The 22,829-nt window shown below is 37.0% G+C and overlaps 2 protein-coding genes across 2 annotated transcripts in view; one reads left to right on the forward strand and one right to left on the reverse strand.

Annotated features, from left to right (window-relative positions):
• Positions 1–22,829, forward strand: part of NSMAF (neutral sphingomyelinase activation associated factor) — a 1,015,053-nt gene that overhangs the window by 166,534 nt on the left and 825,690 nt on the right. The window lies entirely within an intron of this gene.
• Positions 876–21,790, reverse strand: UBXN2B (UBX domain protein 2B). Its single transcript, XM_049781960.1, has 8 exons — positions 21,688–21,790; positions 14,900–15,003; positions 11,056–11,200; positions 8,799–8,882; positions 7,759–7,868; positions 4,405–4,542; positions 1,449–1,610; positions 876–1,255 (listed from the first exon to the last, which is right to left on the reverse strand). Exons 1-8 carry the CDS (start codon positions 21,778–21,780, stop codon positions 1,093–1,095), a joined length of 999 nt encoding a protein of 332 aa, XP_049637917.1. The 5' UTR covers positions 21,781–21,790; the 3' UTR covers positions 876–1,092.

The raw sequence follows: 22,829 nt of genomic DNA on the forward strand, positions 1-22,829 counted from the left end.
GAAACTATAAGTACTGAGACAGAGATGAGAGTCATCAGTCACAAGAGAAAGGACACTAGCATCCTCCACCAAAGAACAAAGTCTCCCGTAGAGATTACAGAAGGAAGATGTGATGTTAATTTTACTATGTTAACTTTACAGGACAAGAGACTTTAAGACGTGATTGCCATTACTATGAATCTTAAAGATAATTCTGAGTTATGTGGAAGACACAATCTAATCACAGTCCTTAAAGGCAGAAAAGTTTTCTTGACTGTTGTGAGAGATATCTGATGATACCTTGGCACATGAATCATTTTGTTTTTCCTATTTCTATGTCTTCCTACAAATTGAAAAAGAAACGGAAAAAAATAGTAAATGGGACCCAGGGCCAAGTGGTCTCAGGTGCATTGTGTGGAAAAAAATAGATCTAAATACCCAAGCCAAAGTCAACAATAGAGTCAAGAGAACCATACTATCACAAGCTAAATTTTCATTTACTTTGACCAACTTCTTTTACTTATAAAAGTACATTTGGATCCCAATTCTGATGTAGTTTACACAAATTCTTTGCCAAAAGCCTCAATTATATTATTTCCTCTTCCATTCTTTGGAAGTTTTAAGTGTTTAGAATACTCTTCACACAAAAATCTAAAGTGAGTTAATGCCAAAGGGCCATGTGAACCAGGAATCAAACCAGGCCCTCTTGCATAGCAAAGCCTGGGCAATAGCAGATGAACTCTCCAGCTCATCATAAAATTTCTCAATGCATGCTAATCAATGCAGCCTCAAAAACTTAATTACAATTTCATCAAACATATTTATTAAGTTGAGATCTTGTTCATTTTGTTTGCAAGCAAATACTGCATAACATTAATACTAGTACTGAGAAATAGATTTTGCTTGAATAGTTAAAAGCTATCAACAAAATTTGACCTTGCAATCGTTATTTATCTTAAAATCCATTCCTAATCCAACTTCATCAATACTAAGGCTGGATAAAATTACAGGGGAAAAAATCCTGTATAATGAATAAAAATATTTTTACATGATAAATTTTCCAATTATATGGCACATTGTCCTTCCTATAGGCTCCAGAATTCAAGGAAAGTATTATTTTAGTTGTTGGAGAATCACAGTGTTAAGAATATCTGCTTCTTGTAGTGTCTGACTTTCCTCTGTGAGCTCTTTGTTTGGAAAAGAAGTCCCAAGAACGAAGTCAAGTGTGGCGAATTCAGGACGGGACTGTACAATAAATTCTCGGATATCCAGAATCCTGAAGACAAAAGTAATTTGTGGTAAATTTATCTAAAATTAGATTAGTAAATAAATGATCTGTATGTAAACATGCTAAAGTTACATTACTTCAATAAATGGATTTACCTAAATTTTCAAAATTAAATGTACATTTCAAATCATATACAATTCTAAAGCAACCAGAAGAAACAATGAGCAAACTGCAAGCTCACCTGTGTGTAATGTTGAATCTTTGTATCAAACGACTCCCGTCTGCTAACCTGATTTGAATTTTCGTTGTTGGCACCAAATCATCAATAAGGACAGCTGCATTAAGAATTGACTTATCTTCTTCTTCAGGGGAGGAAGGCGTGCTGATTATTTCAGGTGTAAGGCTAAGAAGGAAGAAAAAAATTCAAACACAAACTGAATGTCCAAGACATAGGACTACATGAATACAAGAGATTAACCACCTGGATCAGTCATTAACTCGACTTCTGGACCAGCAACATGGCTTTTTGAATTTCATTTACTTTGACCAACCGCTTTTTTTTTTTTTTTTTTTTTGGTTTTTGGGCCACACCCGTTTGACGCTCAGGGGTTACTCCTGGCTATGCGCTCAGAAATTGCCCCTGGCTTGGGGGACCATATGGGACACTGGGGGATTGAACCGCGATCCGTCCTATGCTAGCACTTGCAAGGCAGACACCTTACCTCTAGCGCCACCTTCCCGGCCCCTGACCAACCGCTTTTACTTATAAAAGTACATTTGGATCCCAATTCTAATTTAGTTTACAAAAATTCTTTGCCAAAAGCCTCAATTATATTATTTCCTCTTCCATTCTTTGGAAATTTTGAGTGTTTAGAATACGCTTCAGACAAAAATCTAAAGTGAGTTAATGTCAAAGAATGACTAAGCGTAGGCTTAGTTTCAAACCCATCTGTGGCAGTGCTATACACTTGATAAGTAAAAGAAGCTCTCTGAATTTCAGTTCGATGTGTACAATAATATAGCTATGTGGAAAATGAAATGGTTACGAATGTGATACCGGTAAGTCCTAAATAGTGTTTCACTACGGGTCTATACACATATCATCAACAATAAGCAACTACTTTAAGCTTTGTATTAATTACAGCTCTGACTTAAGTAGTTATTACATTAGAAAAGAGAAGTAATTCCTAATTTGTGAGGAAAGCAATTTTGTATTTGGCAATTTTAAGATATAAAATCTAAGAAATTTATGGTATCTTCACATAAGATGTCCTTATCAAGTACCTAACTGAATCAGTGAACTTTGTTGCTTTCTTAATACTTTTAAATCCTAGCAGGATAATCTGCATTAAGATGAAAGTGAACATCAAGGCTAGTGTGCTTCTGGTTAAAATATGAAGCAAATCTAGTCAAATGCTTCATAGTTATTCAATCTTTTTTCCCTCCCTGTCATATGAAGAGATTCTTTGACAGTCTCCAAGCTTATTCTCTCAAATACTATGATTTAGATAGCTTCACGGAATTCGCTTTCTTTTGAAATAAGAAATATAACACAATTTTTAGTATAATAGTATAAAAGTTATAATAAAAGTATAAGATCACAGTAAAATTAACTAGTATTTACTGCTAATACTTTTTCTTAGATATTTATTGATACATATTTTAGAACAGATTTCAGTATATTCAGATTAGAGAAAATAATGATTTATAACCACACAGATAAATAATTTTATATCTATAATCTGTTCCTTTTATGAGGGCACAGGTAATACTTTTAGTTAATTTAGGATTACACCATAATTACTTGTAATTCACAATATAGAAACTATTATTATCTATGTGTTGATGGTTGTACCTAAGTTACCAGCTATGAAATGAAATACAATTTTTCTATTTTTGTTTTATTTGCCTCTTTTAGATGTCTCCTTGTTCAGTAAATAGGTGTCTAGAATAATTAGAAAATGAGCTATATTATTTTATTTTGGTTTTGGGGTGACACCCAGCAATACCCAAGGGTTACTCCTGGTAGTACTTGGGAACATTTTTAGCACTTCAAAAAGAAATCTATATTCCTGATTATTATGCCACAGTATCTGTAACCTCCTTTAGTCCCCTCTCCCTTCTCACTCTCCCTTCTGAGTTGGCGGTTGCTACAAGATGGCATCCCTGGGTGCAGCTTATTGCTGTAGCCTGCACAAGCCTGGCAACCTTGTAGATTACTGCAGTAGCAACTGCAGCCTGGCAGGACCTGCTGAAAATGCCAGTGCTTCTACAAAATGGCGAATAATTCTACAAAAAGAAAGTTTAGAGAACCAACAACAGTGATAATTTTCTACACTGAGAAGTGAGAAGGGTCTAGAACTCCAGTGGGACCAGGTAAGTAAACAAGAACAGAGGCAAACTGAAAGCATGGCCAATGCCACCACTTTACAGGTCACTTACTGTAATAGATGAAAATAACCTTTATTCAGTTTGTAAGATTTATGAAGATTCTTCTTAACCAAGTGTTATATTAGGCAAGTTACTCATATATCATATTGTACGCACTGATTACTACATTGTATTTGGCAAAGTTCCAGAAGTTCTCTGGAAATGTCTCAGAGATAATTTCCTCTATAATCAGAAGACTCAAGTTTTATATGTTTTACACAGTGGGCTTCCATAACTTCATGAAAGAATTTAAATATATTGAAAATAACCAACTTAAGCACATTTCCCTTGCTACAAAAGCTTAATGATTATTTAATGGTGGGTAGGTATGCTTGAAACTTGTGTTTTAACATATCTGTTGCTTAGCTAATAAAAAACATCTTCTAAGTTTCCCATTTGAAAACATGCATTAAGAAAAATGATACAAAGATTAAAAACTCTATAGAGACCAATTAACTGGTTTGACTGTCTTATGTTAATAATGTTCTAGCTCAATAACCTTGGGTTAACTGCTAGCTGTATCTACAAAATGGAGTAAAAACGGGATAAATATCAAAGAGTTGTGAAGATTATGTGAGATGATCAGAAATGTTATATTGACAAGTACTAACTACTAATACGTTTTACAATATCATCAGATACCTAACAGACAAATAAGGCTACTTCTAATTCATCTTTGCTTTTATTTTATTGAGAGGCTAATCTTTTTCATACAAATAAAATTCAAGCTAAACTAACACATGTGCTTTCTCATTTTCAGATTTTACCTTCCAAGTTTCTGTCCTTCTCCACTAAAAGCCTTGAATCTCAATCTAGGTTTTATGTATTCTTGATCCTGATGATCTTCCATATCCAAATTGACTTGGCAACCATGAACCAGTCTCTGAAGTTCCAGGGGTATCTCTCTTTTAAAAAGAAAAAAAAAAAGTATTTTCAATTTATAAAAACAAAGAAAGAAACAAAAACACTGTGTAAAGGCTGGGCTGACAAGGTAGGATGCTTGCCCTGAATGTAATCAACCTGGGTTCAATCCCTTGCACTCTGCATGGTTCCCCAACAATCCCTAGGAAGACCATGAGCAGAGAACCTGAGTAAGCCCAGAGCACTGCCCAGTGTGACCTAAAAACCACCAACCACCAAAAAATGATACTCCTCCACCATAAGTATACTTATAAAATCTTTCTAATCAACTAAAACCCAACAGGTTTTGCTTAAGTTACGAGGTTTCCATACTGATTAGTCCTGTAGCTATTTCTTCCTTAAAATTGCATAATCAAGACCAAGACTAAATGGTCTCCCAAAACTCTGCATTATATCCTCTCTCTGTAGTAGATAATAATTAACTGTATACTGATAGTTTTTAAAAATATTGCATCATGTTAGAGCTTTGTGGTTCTCAAATTGGAGATTTTTGTGGTCACACTAATAGAAGAAATATAACATAAATTAAGACTATAAAATTCTTATGGGGCAAAATTGTTAATTTAGAGGTTTATTTCTAAATTGCCTGGAGGATATCTTGAAACTAAAAGGGGTATTTATGACTGACTGTGGCAATAACCACTGAAATATATGTAATTTTATAATAAACTTTACTTCTTCAACGTCCTTGATAAATTTTATAACGTTTTTGTTCCTGAGAACAAAATCAAAGATATTTGTTGTTAATGAGATTGCACTTGTTGTATCTGGGGTTACATATTGGTTCCAAGGGTCACGATCTGTACACTTATTTGCATGCAGTGAATGAGAAAGTGCATCCAGTAATAATACTGTGATCATATCAGGTCATGCTGGTGACAGAAACAGAATTCACAGCCCCATAACTGCAAGACCGATATTTCACTGAGGCACATCACAAATCTCTCTATGATTTCTATTCACTATCAGTGACAATAATTTATGAAAATATTATGTAGTTGACTTGATGCATTTAAAGTATTTTAAAACTGTTTTTTTATTATATTATTTTTTCTAATTTTATATTATTGAAACAATTGTGACCTATAGAGTCCTTCATAATTGAATTTCAAATATACAGTGAGTCAGGGCCATTCCCACCATCAGTGTCAACTTCCCTCCACCAATGGCCCCAGAGGGCATCCTGTACCACCACCCTTTGCTCCCTGGCTAAAACTGTTTCTAAAACTGGAGGCAGGAGAGACAGTACAGCGGGTAGGGTGGTGATGACTGGCATGTAACTTACCAGAGTTCAATTCCAGGCAACACATCTAGTCTCCTGAGGACTATCAGAAGTGATCCTTGAGGGCAGAGCCAGGAGTAATCCCTGATCATAGCCATTGTTGCCCCAAACTCAACCAAACCAAACTAATCTAGTTTTGATAATAACTTCTATAATCAAAGTCTGACAGAGTATTGCTCAATTAAATAACTATTATTGAGGGGCCAGAGCAGTGGCACAGGTGGTAGGTGTTTGCCTTGTACACACTGACCTAGGATGAACCACAGTTCGATCCTTGGCATCCCATATGGTCCCCCAAGCCTGGAGCAATTTCTGAGCGTATAGTCAGGAGTAACCCCTGAGCATCATCAGTTGTGGCCCAAAAACCAAAAAAAAAGAAAAAAAAAACAAACCAAAAAAAAACCTATAATAATTGATCACTAGCTTACAAAATATTTTTATTTAATAAATTTTTAATCTGTATTACAGTACCATTCATCATCTGAATATATCATGAGCATATGATGAGTTCCACCATTTTTGAAATAGCATGAGTAATATGATTATCATGTAGCAGGACACTCCCAAGTCATTCCTAGTGATTGTAAATTTTCAAGTTCATAACTTTGAATTCAGTTAGGATATTCTTATATTTACCATCACCACATACTGCCTGCTGCAGTTTCCCATTTTTCTCTTGTGCACTTTTTTCCTTTTGGCAAGGCCAAGAATTGAACCCAAGATCTCACAATTGCAAGGTAAATACTCTTGCCATGGCATGTCCTGATTCATTCCACCTCCTCATTAAATTCAATATAGTGCACACATTTTTTTTTTTGTTAGTACCCTGTCTGTACTTCTGTAAAATTCTAATGCAAAATCAATGTCCTAAAATGTCTTTCAGAATTTCTAGATTTCCCCAACTCCAATTGAGTTTCAACTTCACTTTAAATATTGTCCTTAAACATATTTCATCCGTTCTTATCTTCAATTACTGGATACAGTCTAAGTACTCTTGCCCTTTACCTTGATTTAAAGCTCCCAGTTCATCACTAACCACATTAACTATTTCCCCTTAGAAATGACAGCACTGTCAACCAGTGAAGCACACGTAGCAATGCTCTTATTATCAGAGCAAAAAAAAAAAATCACTTGATTCCTTATACTTTAATATTAAAGAAGGGTTGGGGAATAAGGATATTCTTTAGATTAGAGCACTGTATATCTGGTTTACTTGCACAAATTATAACTTCCAACTAACCTTTTGAAATCTTCTGCCAGCAGTAATGCCACTTTAAAAGATTTCTAATATTGCTGAATTTCAGGCATACATGTGATAGGATTCATCCTGTCAACAGTAAGCAGGACAGTGGCTTAGTGGATGGGCAGCTACACACTAATCAGTTCAATGACTTATTACATAAAGATGCTGCTTCTTGGAACTGAGTACATCGCTTTATCATGTTTAAAAGGGTCCGTTAGACCAGAGGAAAAGGAGAGATTATGGGCCATGTCATGCATGTGACCAATGCTACTTTGATCCCCTACACCACATGATTTCCTGAGCATTTCCAGAAGAACTCATAGCCAATGGATAACCCTGGAGGCTCTGAGTTCTGCCAGGGTGGCCCAGGTACTGGGCCCTGGCACAGAAAGACCCTCATATTGAATTATCTCTTGGGTTCACCATGAAGGGAATCTGGGTTTCCCTAAGCACTGCTTGGGAGCATCCCTACCCATTGCCCAAGGAAACAATGTGAACTACCTTCTTATGCCCAAAGTTGAGAAGTAGTGATTTACAAACAGCAATATACATAAGATATACCGTGGGTATCTTTTCCCTCAGAAGTCACTTACATAGTAAGTAACTCTTACAACCAGAAGGAATCTGCTTTTTGGCACTGTTAAAAAGTCCCATCGTGAAAACAGCACATCTTACCCTTTCTTAACAGATTCCAGGAACTGCGCATTAGTTGGATCATTGTAAGGTCTCAATTCTCCATCATCTAAACTGAAACCATTGCTCCAGAGTTTAAGCAAAATTTGAACCTTTTGAGAAATGGAAAGAAAAAAAAAGATATAGAATACAAGCCATTTCCTTTAAGTTTCAAATTTTATACTTCACAACATACAAATTATTTTCTAAAAATATGAAGTCATTTATTATTTATTCACAGTTAAAGATGTAAATGCACCATGTGTTTGCTTAGATTATTCATAAAATTGAAAATGGCAAAAGTACAAAAGATCACAGAGCTGGATCCTGGCAGAGAACATTTTATTTGGTTAACTGGAAAAACAAAGGCAATGACAGCAGTTAGGTGCCTGTCTTTTCCATTATCTATAAACTTCTTCGCTACAGAATTTAAATATCACCTCAATGAATAAACAAAATTTCTTGTGACCCTACCACACCAAGGCTAATTCTTATGTGTTTAGATGAAAGGCTAACTCCAAAATTTCTAAAAGCAACACAAAGAATGACTTTGGGTGTGTTTGGTTTATAACTCAGTTCATTCTATACAGTGAATGTTAAATAATTTATAATAACTCTTTTTTGGAGGGTTTTGGGCCATACCCAGTCTCACTCAGGGGTTATTCCTGGCTATGAGCTCAGAAATCACTCCTGTCTTGGGGGATCATATGGGATGCCAGAATTCAAACCACTGTCCATCCTGAAGTGGCTGAGTGCGAGGCAAATGCCCTACCGCTGTGCTATCTCGCCAGCCCCAATTAATAATAACTTTTTATAAAATACTCATAAAATCATTTGGACAACTAAGCATCCTTTCAAAATAGAAATAGTTAAGCAATTCTAAAAGTGAACAAAATATAAAATTCAAAACTGAAAATTTATACGTTCTTTTTACTCATGTTTTCAGAATTAACATAACAAAGATAATAAATTATTAATTTAAAATCAAACCACATAAGTACATGCACATATTTATAAGTTTTAATTTTAATTACTGTACCTACATCTTGCAGTTGATTTTCTTCATAGATGTATTCAGACCTCTTACATAAGGAATCACCCAATCTGTAACCTCCACCTGAAAATGACTACATATATAACAAATTAGGTACAAATTCACTAGAGTTAACAACCAACATGATGAGTCTTAAACCAGATTATAATTAACTAAATTTTTATATTAAAAATATTTTGCCATAAAAGAGCTTGTGGGGGGGTTGAAAAAATGAAGGAAAAAAAAGAAGAGTTTGTGAGATTATGCCAATTTTCAACAAATTTATTATCAAGCATGGATTTTAAAAAGCAACTCAGATTTTATGTCATGATAAAAAATTAAATTTTAAATCATATTTCATACAATAGCAGGTTCATAAAGTGAGAATTTTTTTTTTAATTTTGGTTTTTGGGTCTCATCTGGCAACCCTCAGGGGTTACTTCTGGCTATGAGCTCAGAAATCGCTCCTGGCAGGCTTGGGGGACCATATGGTATGCCAGGACTTGAACCACCGTCCTTCTGCATGTAAGGCAAATGCCTTACCTCCATGCTATCTCTCCACCTCCCCCTAAAGTGAGAATTTTTAAATAATTAAAGGTCTACCCTGAAGAAAAGCTCTTTATATATTCTAGAAGGTATTTTTATTTAACTGTACAAATTAACTTCGACTTTAACTTAACTTAATTCAATTATTTTGGGTTTTGTGCCATACCTGGTGGCACTCAGGTTTACTCCTGGCTCTGCACTCAGAAATCATTGCTGGCAGGCATTAGGGAACCATATGGGTTGCTGGGGATAGAACCCATGTCGGTCGTGTGCAGGCAAACTTCTAACCCACTGTGATATCGTTCCCAACAACTTTAATTTTAATATTCTACATACTAATCACAAGCTAGGACAGCTTATAAAATAAAAATATTTCCTATTATAAATCCACCATTTGTCATAAGTGAGATTTTAGTCATCACACTGATTTCTCGTTTATCAAATAAATTATGTAAGTTCTACATTTTCCTTACAAAAACTTCCAAGAACCAGAACCACTTTAGACTTGTTTAAAATGTAATTCTAAGTTGCTGTTATGTAACAACATGAAGACTAACATTTCTGTTCCATTAAATACAGCGGTTCTAAGTGAAGTCTGCCATAATTCTGAGGTGAACACAAGGCATATCAGAATCCTGCTAAAATGTAGTAATGGAAACTATGTGGCAGTTAAAAAAAGTAGCTGGTTTTCAAGCTCTTTTGACACTTGAGGACAGGCACCCTTCTGAGTACTGGTCCCCAGACTGGTAGCTAATAACTACTGCAGTAGGTTAGTGCTTAGTGCTTTCAATTTTTACTCCTTTGGGTTTTGGGGTACACCTGGCTATCCTTAAGGCATACTTTTTTTTTTTTTAGTTTTTGGGTCACACCGACAGCGCTCAGGGGTTACTCCTGGCTCTATGCTCAGAAATCGCTCCTGGCAGGCTTGGGGGACCATATGGGACACCGGGATTCGAACCACTGTCCTTCTGCATGAAAGGCAAATGCCTTATCTCCATGCTATCTCTCCGGGCTCAAGGCATACTTTTGAGGATGCTCCAAAACCAAAAGCTGTGGAGAAGAAAGACACTGATTTATAGTTATTGATAGTTGAGTTTCACACATAAAATATTCCAACACCTGTGGTCATAGAGAGATTTTAGCAGCAGGATGCTTGCCTTGCATGAGACTATCTATCTCAGGTTCAATCGCTGGCTCCTCTTACAGTTGCCATGGCTGATTCCCGAACATAGAGGCAGGAGTAAGCCTTGAGCACCACTGGGTGTGACCCAAAACCAAACCAAAAGAACAAAACAAAAACCAAAAAGTTCTAGCATCAAACCTGTCACAAGTGTCAACTTCACTCTCTCAAAGTCCCCAGTTTCATTCCCACCTCCCCACCTGCCTCCTTGACAGGTACACTTTTAATTTGGTTATTACAGCTTGGAATGAAATGTTCTGGGTTCTGTTAGTTCTGGGGTTCAGATATATAGATACACCATCGCTCAATACCACTGATGTGTCTGAGGTCCTAAATAATAATTCCATAATTATTTCAAAATAAAAACAGATGTGGCATACAGCCTCAACTTTTAATCATTTAATGGATCACACTTAATCTTTTAAAATAATATATTTACAACAAAAATTTATATACAGTTAGACAATGATTGTAAGTAAAAGAAAAATTATAGAGGAGAAAAATATTTTTAAATAAAGTTAGTTTTAAAATTTACCATTACCTTAGAATTGTCATCATCTTTCATGTCTTCACTGAGTGGAACAGCTCCATGTTCTCTTGCCTCTCTGAAAAGTTCATTTACAATATTCCCAGTTGAAGGTTGAACTGTATGTGATCCACTGTACTCGTGTTCACTTGAATAGAGCCTTTAAACATTAAATTTCATAAACAGAAACTTAAAATACATACAAAATGTTTTAAAGCAAAAAGCTACACAAACCTTGGAAATAATTTAGATTAATTTAATGTCTTGTGAAAATATTTAATTTTTAAGGGCAGAGTGGTAGCTCAGTGGTAGGGCATTTAGCCTTGCAGGCTACTGACCCAGGATGGACCTCGGTCTGATCCCAGCATCCCATATGGTCCTCCGGCCCAGGAGCAATTTCTGAGTGCATAGCCAGGAGTAAACCCTGAGTGTCATCGGGTGTGGGCCAAAAACAAAACAAACAAAACAAAACAAAAAAATTTTAATTTTAAAAAATGGGATTAAAAAAACCAAAGAGGGGGCCGGGCGGTGGCGCTAAAGGTAAGGTGCCTGCCTTGCCTGCGCTATCCTTGGACGGACCGCGGTTCGATCCCCCGGCGTCCCATATGGTCCCCCGAGCCAGGAGCAACTTCTGAGCACATAGCCAGGAGTAACCCCTGAGCATTACCGGGTGTGGCCCAAAAACCAAAAAAAAAAAAAAAAAAAAAACAAAAAACAAAACCCAAAGAGAAATCCAACTCTATAATATTTGTTTTAGCTCAAACAGTTTTTTTTCATGGAAATTGCAGGGACTCTGGTACCAAATAAAGCAACTTATATTAAGAAGTGAAATGTTTGGGGACTATGCTAGTGAGTACTTTTCTCTATTTGCTCTATTTGATCCTGGGCAGTTAATCCTACAATCCAGTTCCAACTTCACACTGAACTTGTTACGGATGTAATAAAAATAAGGGGGAAAATTTACTAGAACTGGAAATAAGAAATCACATTCATTTTATTAAAAAAAATGCACATAGAGCAAATGGATGCAAGTAGAACCCCCTAACATTATCTAGCTCATAAGAGATAAGTAGAGGGGTTCAAAGAGTTGAGTACAGTTCCTTCTGTAGTTCCTTCATTTCCTATCTTGTCTCAGCACAGAAAAATAATAATTAGCTCATTTATGGTTAATACTTATTTCTTAAGAAATCTTTACCAGGGGAGTAGAGTCAAAACCATGAAATTTTTACTTATCTCAAGTAATGTAAATACTCCTTTATTTATTTTGTTGCATTTTTTCTTTTATATTTGGATTCATAATTTATTCATTTTTCCTTTGATAATTAAGTAGGCCAATATCTATGTTCTATAACATCCAATCATCAAAATATTTGTCCAATCTATAGATAATAGCCACTCAAATACATGATTTTCGCACTATTTTACTTATTCCATCAATAAACTCAAAAGTACTCAGATGATTTCTCTAAAACTAAAATTCATCATAAAACATTTTCTAGCATTGAGGATTAAGAAATGTTAAGTCTTCTCTTTGCCAATCTTACTCTTGATGGTCTTGTTATCAAATTTCTATAATATATTCTTTGAAATACCCCACATTGTATTCAGAATCTCCTGCCTCAATTCATTGACAATACCCTAACCCAAAATTTGACATACTTTGTGAATTATGATTATTTCCGTTTTTGTCTCCTTATTCTATTCTACTACTATACTTTTATTCTGTACTCTTATGATTTCCCTAAATATAACCAGGATTTATCAAGAAGGTTGTATCTAAGTCTGGCTACATATGTTGTGAGACCCAGTACACAATGAAAAAAAGAGATTCCTTGTTCAAAATTTATTATGAATTTCAGAAAGGACTGAAAAAAGCTCAAAGGGCTACAGTGTATGCTTTGCACATAGGGTTCTCTTGGGTATGGATATTTTCTGGGTGCAATCCCTGGGACACTGTTGGGAGTGATCCCACAGCACCAAGCTGGGAAAAGCTGCCTCTTGCAGTGCCAGGCATGCCACCAGACACCCCGCCTACCCTCATGCACACACAGAAGAATCTTATGACAGTAATAGAAAAGGGATCTCTCAAGAACAGCCAGGAGTGGTTCCTGAACATACAGACAAGAGTAAGCCCTAAGCAAAGCCAGATGTGGCTACCAAACAAAACCCCAAAAGTCCACATGTCTATAATTTCAAATAATAAACCAGTACTGGCTTAACATGACAATGATAAACAATGTGGCACCTAATATTTTCCAAAAATGGTTATCACAAAAGAAGTGTGGTTCTCTATACATATGAGATGAAAATGGGCAATGTCAACACCAAATACAAAATTTAAAACTGTAAATAGAATGTTAGAAAATATAGTCCGGGGCCCGGAGAGATAGCACAGTGGCGTTTGCCTTGCAAGCAGCCGATCCAGGACCAAAGGTGGTTGGTTCGAATCCCGGTGTCCCATATGGCCCCCTGTGCCTGCCAGGAGCTATTTCTGAGCAGACAGCCAGGAGTAACCCCTGAGCATTGCCGGATATGGCCCAAAAACCAAAAAAGAAAAAAAAAAAAAAAAAAAGAAAATATACTCGGGGCTGGAGTGGTGGCACAAGCAGTAGGGTATCTGCCTTGTCTATGCTAGGCTAGGACAAACCTCGGTTTGATCCCCTGACGTCCCATATGGTCCCCCAAGCCAGGAGTGATTTCTGAGCGCATAGCCAGAGTTAACCCTTGAGCGTCACCAGGTGTAAACCAAAACGAATATATATATATATAGTTAGCAAAAAGGAAAAATAGGAAAATGATTGTTAGTCTAGAGATTTATTTTTATTCATTATTGATTTTTTACAACTACATTTTAGGTGATATTGTTATAATAGTGTTAAAGTTTATGGAGTGATAGCACAGCAGTATGGCATTTGCCTGGCATGCAGACAAACCTCAGTTCGATCCCTGGCATTCTATATGGTCCCCCAAGCCAGGAGCGACTTCCGCGCCCATAGCTAGGACCTTAGCATCACTGGGTGTGGCTCAAAAACAGACAAACAAAATGTTTATGGTATTGAGGCTGGAGTGATAGCACAGTGGCAGGGTATCTACCTCACATGCAGCTGACCCGGATGACCCAAGTTTGATTCCCAGCATCCCATATAGTCCCTGGAGCCTGCCAGGAGCGATTTCTGAGGGCAGAGCCAGGAGTAACCTCTGAGCACTGCTGTGTGTGGCCCAAAAACAAAAACAACAAGAACAACGATTAAGTTCATGGTATTGATTTATAAAAATAAATAAAATTTATTGTACCCTACCTCTTATGCCACCTCTGGTTTGATCTTCATTCCCTCCACTGTTAATCAGTTTTCTAATTCCAGGCCATATTTTGTCACTATTAAATAGTTCACATATATTACTGAAGAGATCACTTATTTGATGGGTAATCAATGAAAGTAGACAAGTTCTTGAAGTCACAGAGTAAATGGAAGACCAAAATACATATGTAGCTCAAAATATAGCTCAAAAACAGCTTAAAAAAACACAAACCAAATGCCTCTGATCTGGATTTAGTTCCAAGCACAATAGCTCCAAGTACCACTGGGTGTCAGCACTGAAGATGCACAGCATCCCTGGATGGCCTGGTATACCTGATCTACAGAGATAAGTATTCTCATGTCCTCAGGCCCTTGCACTGAACTAAGTGCCAGCCTGTTTGGTTGATAATTGCCTATGAGTCCCTGAAACTCTGAGCATGTCCTGTGGACTCCATCCCTTCACCCTAAATTCAAAGGCCATTTAATGATCTGGAATTACTAAACTGAAAGGAGATCTACTTTTAAAAAGCATAACAAGACAAAAAACAAACAAGACTTACCTCTGAGGTGGTTTTCTAGGGCTTTTAAAGGCTGAAGCTTGTGATCGCTCAGATCTGGAAGACTGACATTTCATGTCATCTTCATATAATTCTGCCAAGGCCAACTGTATATAATAGAGGGCTCGTTAAAAGTATAATGTAATAAACTCTTCTACACAACTACTAGTTATGAGTAGTAACTAGTAACTAGTAGTAACTAGTAGTGAGCAGTCAACAAGGCTAAGGAAAAAATTAAGGCTGCTTCAAACGTGCTGAGACTCCCACTGGACCTTTCATCTTATATACATAATCAAATTGCAAAATATAAAATAAAGCTAAACACAATTTACTTAATGATTTTGAACTATTTACTGGTTTCAAAATTTTATTTGGTAAGAGATCATTTTCAGAATTTGGCTCAAGGGCTGAGTGCACATTCCAAGGGGGGGGGGGCTGGTTCTGATTCCATAGCACATGGTCGCTGAGTACCTACTGGGAGAGAATCCGACCCAAAACAGCCCGAGTACAGCCTAATGTAGCCAAACAAACAGAAGGAAAAGGCTCTCCACAAAATCCCAAATTTGAACCTATTATAGTAAAATTTGGGGGGGGACTTCCCAAGTGGTACTCTGAGGACTCAAGGGTCCCTTTCTGGTGACTACCAGACAACTGTGGCAATGAATGGTTTTATGCTAGGACGAGGGGAGGTAGAGTTGCTTGAAACCTGCATGCTGTAGATTACCCAAAGCACCCCAGTGGGGTGTCCCAGGCTACACACAGTGATGTTCTGAAACTATGTGGTGGTAGGGAGCGAACCAGAGTTGGCTGCATGCAAGGCATTTACTTCTTATATTCTCTCTCTATAACCCTTTAAGAGTTTCTAAAGATGTTGCACACCAATGTTATTTTGCGCTCATCAAATATAATGAAATTATTTTATATAGTCATTTATAAGATTGCAAACCCAAAGGTCGGAGTGATAGTACAGAGGATAGAGCATTTGCCTTGCACACAGCTGACACAAGTTCAATCCCAAATGATTCCTGAGTCTGTCAGGAGTTATTCCTGAGGGCAGAGCTAGAAGTTAAGCACTGCTGGGTGTGGCCCCCAAAACAAAAAATAATAAAATAACTCAAATCCACGCAAATAAATTTTTAAAAAATTCTCTTCAAGTATCATACATGCAAAATGTAAATAGTTTAGGGAAAATTAGTTTCTGAAAAATAAGGCAGTGAATTTATATACATCTATGTTTATATGGACATATACATAACTAAAAAGCATTGTAGATAAGTAGCTAGGTATCTTCAAAATGAATTACGTAAGTTTTTGATACTGAACTTTTAAAACTGCTCAATATTTTAGTATGGTTTAGGAAACTGCTACTATTTTAACATTTTTGAGCAACTGAAAAACTTTCCTTCATGTTCCTGAGGGTCCTCTTCAGTTATAACTAGCAGGATCATAATGCTTGAAAATTTTTGTTGAGTTTTTGTTTGGGGCCAGCTGTGCTTAGGGCTCTTTAGCTCTGTGCTCCAGTGACCTCCGGCTATGTTCAGGAGACCTTATGAAGTGCCTGGGCAAGTGTTTTACACTGTACTGTCTATCTCTCAGGCCAAAGGGAAAAAATTTAGAAAAAATAAACTTCTAGAAACAGATATTAAAACCACCTCAAGAGAAAAAAAGAACAGGAATCTGAGGCAAAGTTAGATCTGTGAAGACTTGGTGAGCTTTTAAAATATGTAAAAAAATATGCAAAAAGAGCAAAAACTGAAAGACTACTTCTTCCCTAAATATTTTCTCACTGCTGCTTATACATGTCAACTTCCATATTTCAATCATGACATTTCTAAGAATTATGACTATACAATTCATAAATATTTCTAAATAGAACTTTGTAAATAGTTAAGATGTGGAATCAACCTAGGTGTCCAACAACAGATTAATGGATTATGAAGTTGTGGGACATCTACACAGTGGAATACTATGCAGCTGCAAGGAATGACGAAATCCTGTTATTTGCTGCAACCTGCTGGATGGAACTGGAAGATAACATTTTGAGTAAGCCAGAAGAAATACAAACGCAGGATGATCTCACTTACCTAAAGTATATAAAATAATTTTATTAGGAAATGTAATGCAGTAAAGGGAGGGATAACTAAATGATCCTTGACTCCAGAGCCTAGGGAGAACAGAGAAGAAATCAAGTTGAGAAGATGAGAAAGGGAAGTTATGGGTCTGGGCATGTTACCTGGGAGATGTGGAAGAATGGTATAGTTATACATTTAAAGCACTAACTCAGTAACACTGAAAACATGAGATCTAAGCTGAAACCACCAAACTTTATAGTCACCCCAAAGTGACAGGCAGGTGGTGAGGAAGACTGGTTCATGGGGAGGGATATAGGAATACGGGTTGATGAAGGTTGACTGGTGGTGAGATTGGTGTTGAAATATTAGCAACTATCAGTGACTTTGTAGAGCATGGTTCTTGAATTATGTAAGAATCCATCAGTATTTATTTTCCCTAGAGACTTCTCTTAGCTCTCCCCTCTTTCCTCTTAACCAAGCAACCAGCTAAATAAAAGAATTTCAGCCAGATATTGAATACCTAGGTCCAAAGTTTTCAGAAATTTTACCTTCTCAAAATTTCTTCAAAGTAATACTTCATGGATTTCTTCCTGATATATTATTTCAGGATATGGATTATTCTTCCTATTCCCCATTAATTTGTTATCTTTATTTCAAAGACCCACCAACCATTTGGCTGTCCTTCACGAAGTGTTCCTAACATATATATCTAAATGGCATTTCTTAAGTAGTGGTGGGGATGTGGCCAGGAGGCCCAGGGCCATGTCATGCCCTGCAATAGTGGACCTGGTCAACAGTTCAGTATGAGAGCCTTGAGGATGTGGATATAGCTTCAGTCCAAGTGTTTTAACTATCTGGGTTACATCTGCCATGCTCAGAGGCCAGATTCTGGGTTGATGCAGTATGGGAAAGTCAAACCAGGTTCAGCCTAACTCTGTGCTACCTCTCCCCACAGGCCACACTTTAAATGCTTATTTCTTTTCTAGATCCTCATAACATAGCCAGTCCCATTACTGACATTAATATCGTGTAGGCATGACTCATATACTTTTCTCACTAAGTCCCCCTTATATTTTATATTTCTCAAATTCTTTCAATTATAGTACTTTACTGGTATCCTGCAAGGTCAAGTTGAAGTATAATCTCCAACATAACATGAATCACAAATAGAAATTAGCATGTTTTTATAGCTGAGATTGTATTTGCTATAGTGTCACTACCTTTTGCTTGAAGAACACCTGAATCAAATAACTTATTTTTGTAAAATAAAGCAAACAATACCTTTGATTCTATGGAAACTAGGATATCTGTCAACAAAATATAATATGGAGAAATTAAAGTTAAAAGAGGGAATACACAGACCTGAAAAGTTCTGGTTAATACTAGTATATCATTAATTTAGAAGAAAGTGAATGATATTTAGAGGAAATTAATGCCAGGATTTGTGACTCCATATATGGAACATTAGCGTACTAAGCACTACAATTTAACTTTTATTACTTGATATAGCAAAAACACCAGTAGAGAAGATTATTTAAAATGATGAAAGTACATTTATGCACTGGTTAAAATCAAGAGAACTCGAAGTCAAATAAAGACATATAAATTCTTTTTCGGTTGGAGCGATAGTACGAAGTATAAGGCACTTGTCTTGCACTCAGCCAACCTGAACCTGAGTTTGATCACCTGTGTCCCATATAGTTTCTTGGGTCTGAGAGATTCCTGAGTGCAGAACAAGAGTAACCCCTGAGCATCACAAGGTGTGGTTCAAAAGCAAACAAATAACAACAACAAGACCAAAACAAACAAAAAATGAAAAAAAAAACAACCAATGAAACAACTGTTTCAGTACGAAGCAATGTAAGTATAATGACAGAGTATTCCACAAGTTAGGCAACTAAAATGAGAAAGTAATTACACAGAGAAAGTAGTGTGTATAGCAAAGAATGGATAATCTTTACTCCTAAACTTGAAATGTGAAGAGAAACTTGAAGAGCAAGTAAATCAGAGTGAAGAAACTGAGTATACAGCATAAGACTTGACACACTACAATTCTCAGTCTTACAGTGTCACCAGTCAGAAGGTACAATAACGATTTTTTTAATTTAAAATAACAATCCAAGTATTATCTTAAATCTCATTCCTTCCTACTCAACTATATGAAAATATAGGTTTAAAAAGAGATATTTGTCTTTGGACATTCTGAAAGAAAACTGAGACAGAAGCATATAAACCATTTTGGAGATGGACTCAAGGGCACCAGAGACAGAGTCCTGAAATAATATTGGACACTGACATGTTAGGGTAGTATTAATAGTTCTGTCACTAAGTGTACCATTGGACATATATTCCATTGAAGGCTAGAGCTAGATCCACTATGGATGTCACAGCCACAGAAGATTGTCAAGTCTGTTTGTAGAGCCTCTTCAGCTACAACAGTTACAATTACTCATCTTTTTCTCTAGTGGTACCTGAGGAAATCCTTCCTGATTTATAATAACAGACACTACACAAAGTAGCAGTTAAGATTCTTATCATCACATTTTTTCTGCTATAATGTGGTTGTAAAAACCTCTGACAATAAGCTTTTAGGAAGATTAAGAAGACTCTACTGAAAATTGTTTATATCTTAGGATAAACATTACTAGATAAAATACCATAATCCAAGAAAAAAAGTCAGTATCAAAAACCAGCTTGGAACAAAACCTTATCTAGCTGTTTTAAAATCTTTTGATACACATTCTATTTCTTCACATGACATTTTTTTGTTTGCTCTAAGGTTTCTTTGCCACTAATTCACATTCCTATTAAATCCTATTAAATTAAATAAGATTACGTATATTTTATATACCACAGCAAATAAATTTAAAAAGTAATTATCTGCCAACCTACCTAGCATAAAACTATGTAAGAAGTGGGGGAAAAAAAAACAAGAACAAATCCTATCTGCTACTTGATGGTGAAAATCAAGTAAGATCTCAATTACTGACAGCTTCCAAAATAATTCTATCCATTAGTCACATTATTATAAGCCCACTGGATAAAGTACAAATCTGTTGAGTATTAGGTAATCATTAACCAAACTATTATTTTCACGTAAAAACAAATGAATCTGAACCGAGAAAGGGTATTAAATTAGTTTTATCTTGAAATGCAATAGAAAGAACTAATACACATCAAAAGATACAGTAGTTTCTCCATTTAAAAGACATGGCAACAGCTATTTCCTAAATAAATACTGGGGCAGTGGAAATACAGATACTTGATATACAAAGTTTAATCACTAACACCATCCTAACATTCCCAGTTAGACACTGAACTTCAAAGATATTTAGACGATTCCCTGATATTTCCAAAAGCCAAGAGCTAGGACTGAGATGCAAATCGATGTTAATTTGACCATAAACCTTCATTTCCTCACAGTATTTCATGAAGTCTCTGAGATGACTGTTTTTCATAAAAAATGGTCAGGCAAGATTAGACAGCTTCCTATTGTTTGATCCCTTTTACCACTACTGAATTGATTAACAGGCACTGGGACTAGTTTATATAAAATTTGTGTCCTAACTTTGACACTGATTTATTTCTCCATTCTCCAAAGTCTTTTTGCTTATTTTGGCACTTAATCCTGTCTCACTAAAAAATGTTAGGTAAAGTAGATTCATATTCTAGGTCTGAAAAAAATATTTTTAAAATGTATTTTGTGGCTTTAAATAGTGTACATCAGGAATGGATTTCCTGGCCTACTTTCTCTGATGGTGATGCATTTTTTTTTTCCGTACAAAGTGGAATGAAGGTGTGACTATAAATAGAATTTTTCCACTAAGGCTCGTGTATTCGGTGTCATTTATTTTTAATTCTTGCTCCTTACTCATGTTTACTTATGGAGAGTTATGAGTGATCCTCACATGAGGAAAAACTATAAAGCGAGAAAAAAAAGTCTAGAACCATCAAATTAAAACAAAAACCGGTACAACCGTATGTGGCTGAATAAAGAAAAACCAACGTCCTAAATAAAACAATACGAAATTTAATTTGCAAAATCTTTCCCCTTGTTTCTTCTGCATGCTTCAGGAGGAGGTGTCCTTTGCAACTAGGCTGTGTTGTCAGTGGAGGAAGGAGAACTTGGGCTTTCAGACCTTGGAACAGAAAAGTGGAAGCCAGAAAGATAAATAATAATAACGATTATTATAGGGTGGAGCATTTGTCTTGCACTCAATCCACCTGGGTTCGACCCCAGCACCGCATATGATCCGGAGCACTAGGCCAGGAATGATCCCTAGTTCACAAGAGCCAGGAATAAACCCTGAATACTTCTGGGTGCGATCCCCTTTGCAACCCAAGAAAACATAAGCGACCTGATGAAAAAAAAAGGAACCATGCAGCCCAGTGTGCATGAGCATCATAGACAAGCACTCAGGAGACAAATTATAATTTGGGGTGTTTTTGGTCACACCTGGTGGGTCTGGGGAGCCATATTCGGTGCTGGAACTCTGTTTTTTTCCTACGACCAGAGGAAAGCCCTTTCCTGCATCAAGTCCACTAATCCGTGCAACACCGAACTGACCCTCCAGCTCCCAGCTGCAAGGCTGCTGCTGCTTGTTGCACTGGGCTCACCAGACAGGCCCAGGACACACAGATCAACGGAGCCCGGGGACACACGCCCCACTCGCACCAGGGCCCAATGCAGCACCCCATTCCCTCGGCTGCTCGCCGCACCTGCAAATCCCGCACGCTGGGCGGCCGTGGGCCGGCCGAGCTCTCCTCCCGACTGCACGGCTCGGCACCATCGCCATCTTTCACCTCCGCCATTTTTCACCTGCCACCAACGCGCAGCATCCACTTCCGGAAAGGTTGCTTGGCAACTGCGGAAAGGGCGGGGTCGTCCGCTCTAGACCCGCCTCTTTCGGCACCGGCCCGCTATCCTGGCAAGTTTTCTCTTTGGAGGAAACAGACACCTGCTGGAAGGGGCGGGGTCCGACTCCCACTCGCCCCGCCTCTTCCGGCATCTGTCCGCCAATCCTGACGGCCTTTCTATTTTGGAGGAAATTGTCTCCACAGACACTTTGCAGAGGAGCAAAGATGTAGGTGGTTGCCATAGTGGCACACTTGAGGATGCTCTGGACCGTTCTAGAGGGTATCATGAGGTGCAGGATTTCTTTCTTACCCAAAGAAAATACCCTCTAGATTCTTTTTTTATTTGTCCAGTATTGCAGCCTTAACTTTTCTTCAAAGTCTCTTGGCCAAATTTTCTTATCCTCCCTCCCAAGCACTGGGTGGACATTGTTCCTTAAATTAAGCAGGAATCGTTGATGAACAACACAAAATATTCTTTGTGATAAGAAAGAGACTGCTCAAACCTTCAGATATCTCTGACTCAAACTCCTGTCTTTTCATCCTAGTCATTTTTATGCTCCAGGAGAGTAAAGGTAAAAAAAAAGAAATTCTTTACAGAATTTTATAGAATTTAGGATGTAGGGAAAGAAATGGAAACAAAGCAGCAAAGTACATTTTGTAATAGAGCTTTGCCAAAATGCTATAGATAGAGGGGGAGGTGATGAGGTGTCTTTTAGATACCTGCTTAATTGCACTCTGACAGACATATTCAACTTAAGAATCTGGTCTAGTCCTCTGCCAGATTACTCTTGTTATTTCTGTGTGATACCCAAAGAATTGGGTTTCACAGAAAGACATTTCTTTTTAGTTTTGCTAAATGGTTTTACTTTGCATTTATTTATTGTTATAACTAGTATTCCAGTAGTTATTTATAAGTACTGGAAATACTGTTCACAATTTAGCAAAAAGTTGTTGACTCTAAGAAGCAAGAAGAGTATTTCCAGTTGTTATGGAGAAAGATGAAG

The sequence above is a fragment of the Suncus etruscus genome, chromosome 10, assembly GCF_024139225.1.
Source record: "Suncus etruscus isolate mSunEtr1 chromosome 10, mSunEtr1.pri.cur, whole genome shotgun sequence".
Classification (NCBI taxonomy): Eukaryota; Metazoa; Chordata; class Mammalia; order Eulipotyphla; family Soricidae; genus Suncus; species Suncus etruscus.

Bases quoted from the DNA above. Each gene is read 5' to 3' on its own strand.
- UBXN2B (XM_049781960.1), bottom strand. From the start codon at position 21,780: ATGGCGGAGGTGAAAGATGGCGATGGTGCCGAGCCGTGCAGTCGGGAG. The intron at 8,883-11,055 runs GTAATGGTAAAT...TTATATATGTAG, and splicing joins AAGATGATGACAATTCTAAG to TCATTTTCAGGTGGAGGTTA. The intron at 1,256-1,448 runs GTGAGCTTGCAG...TTTTGTCTTCAG, and splicing joins AGATTCAACATTACACACAG to GATTCTGGATATCCGAGAAT.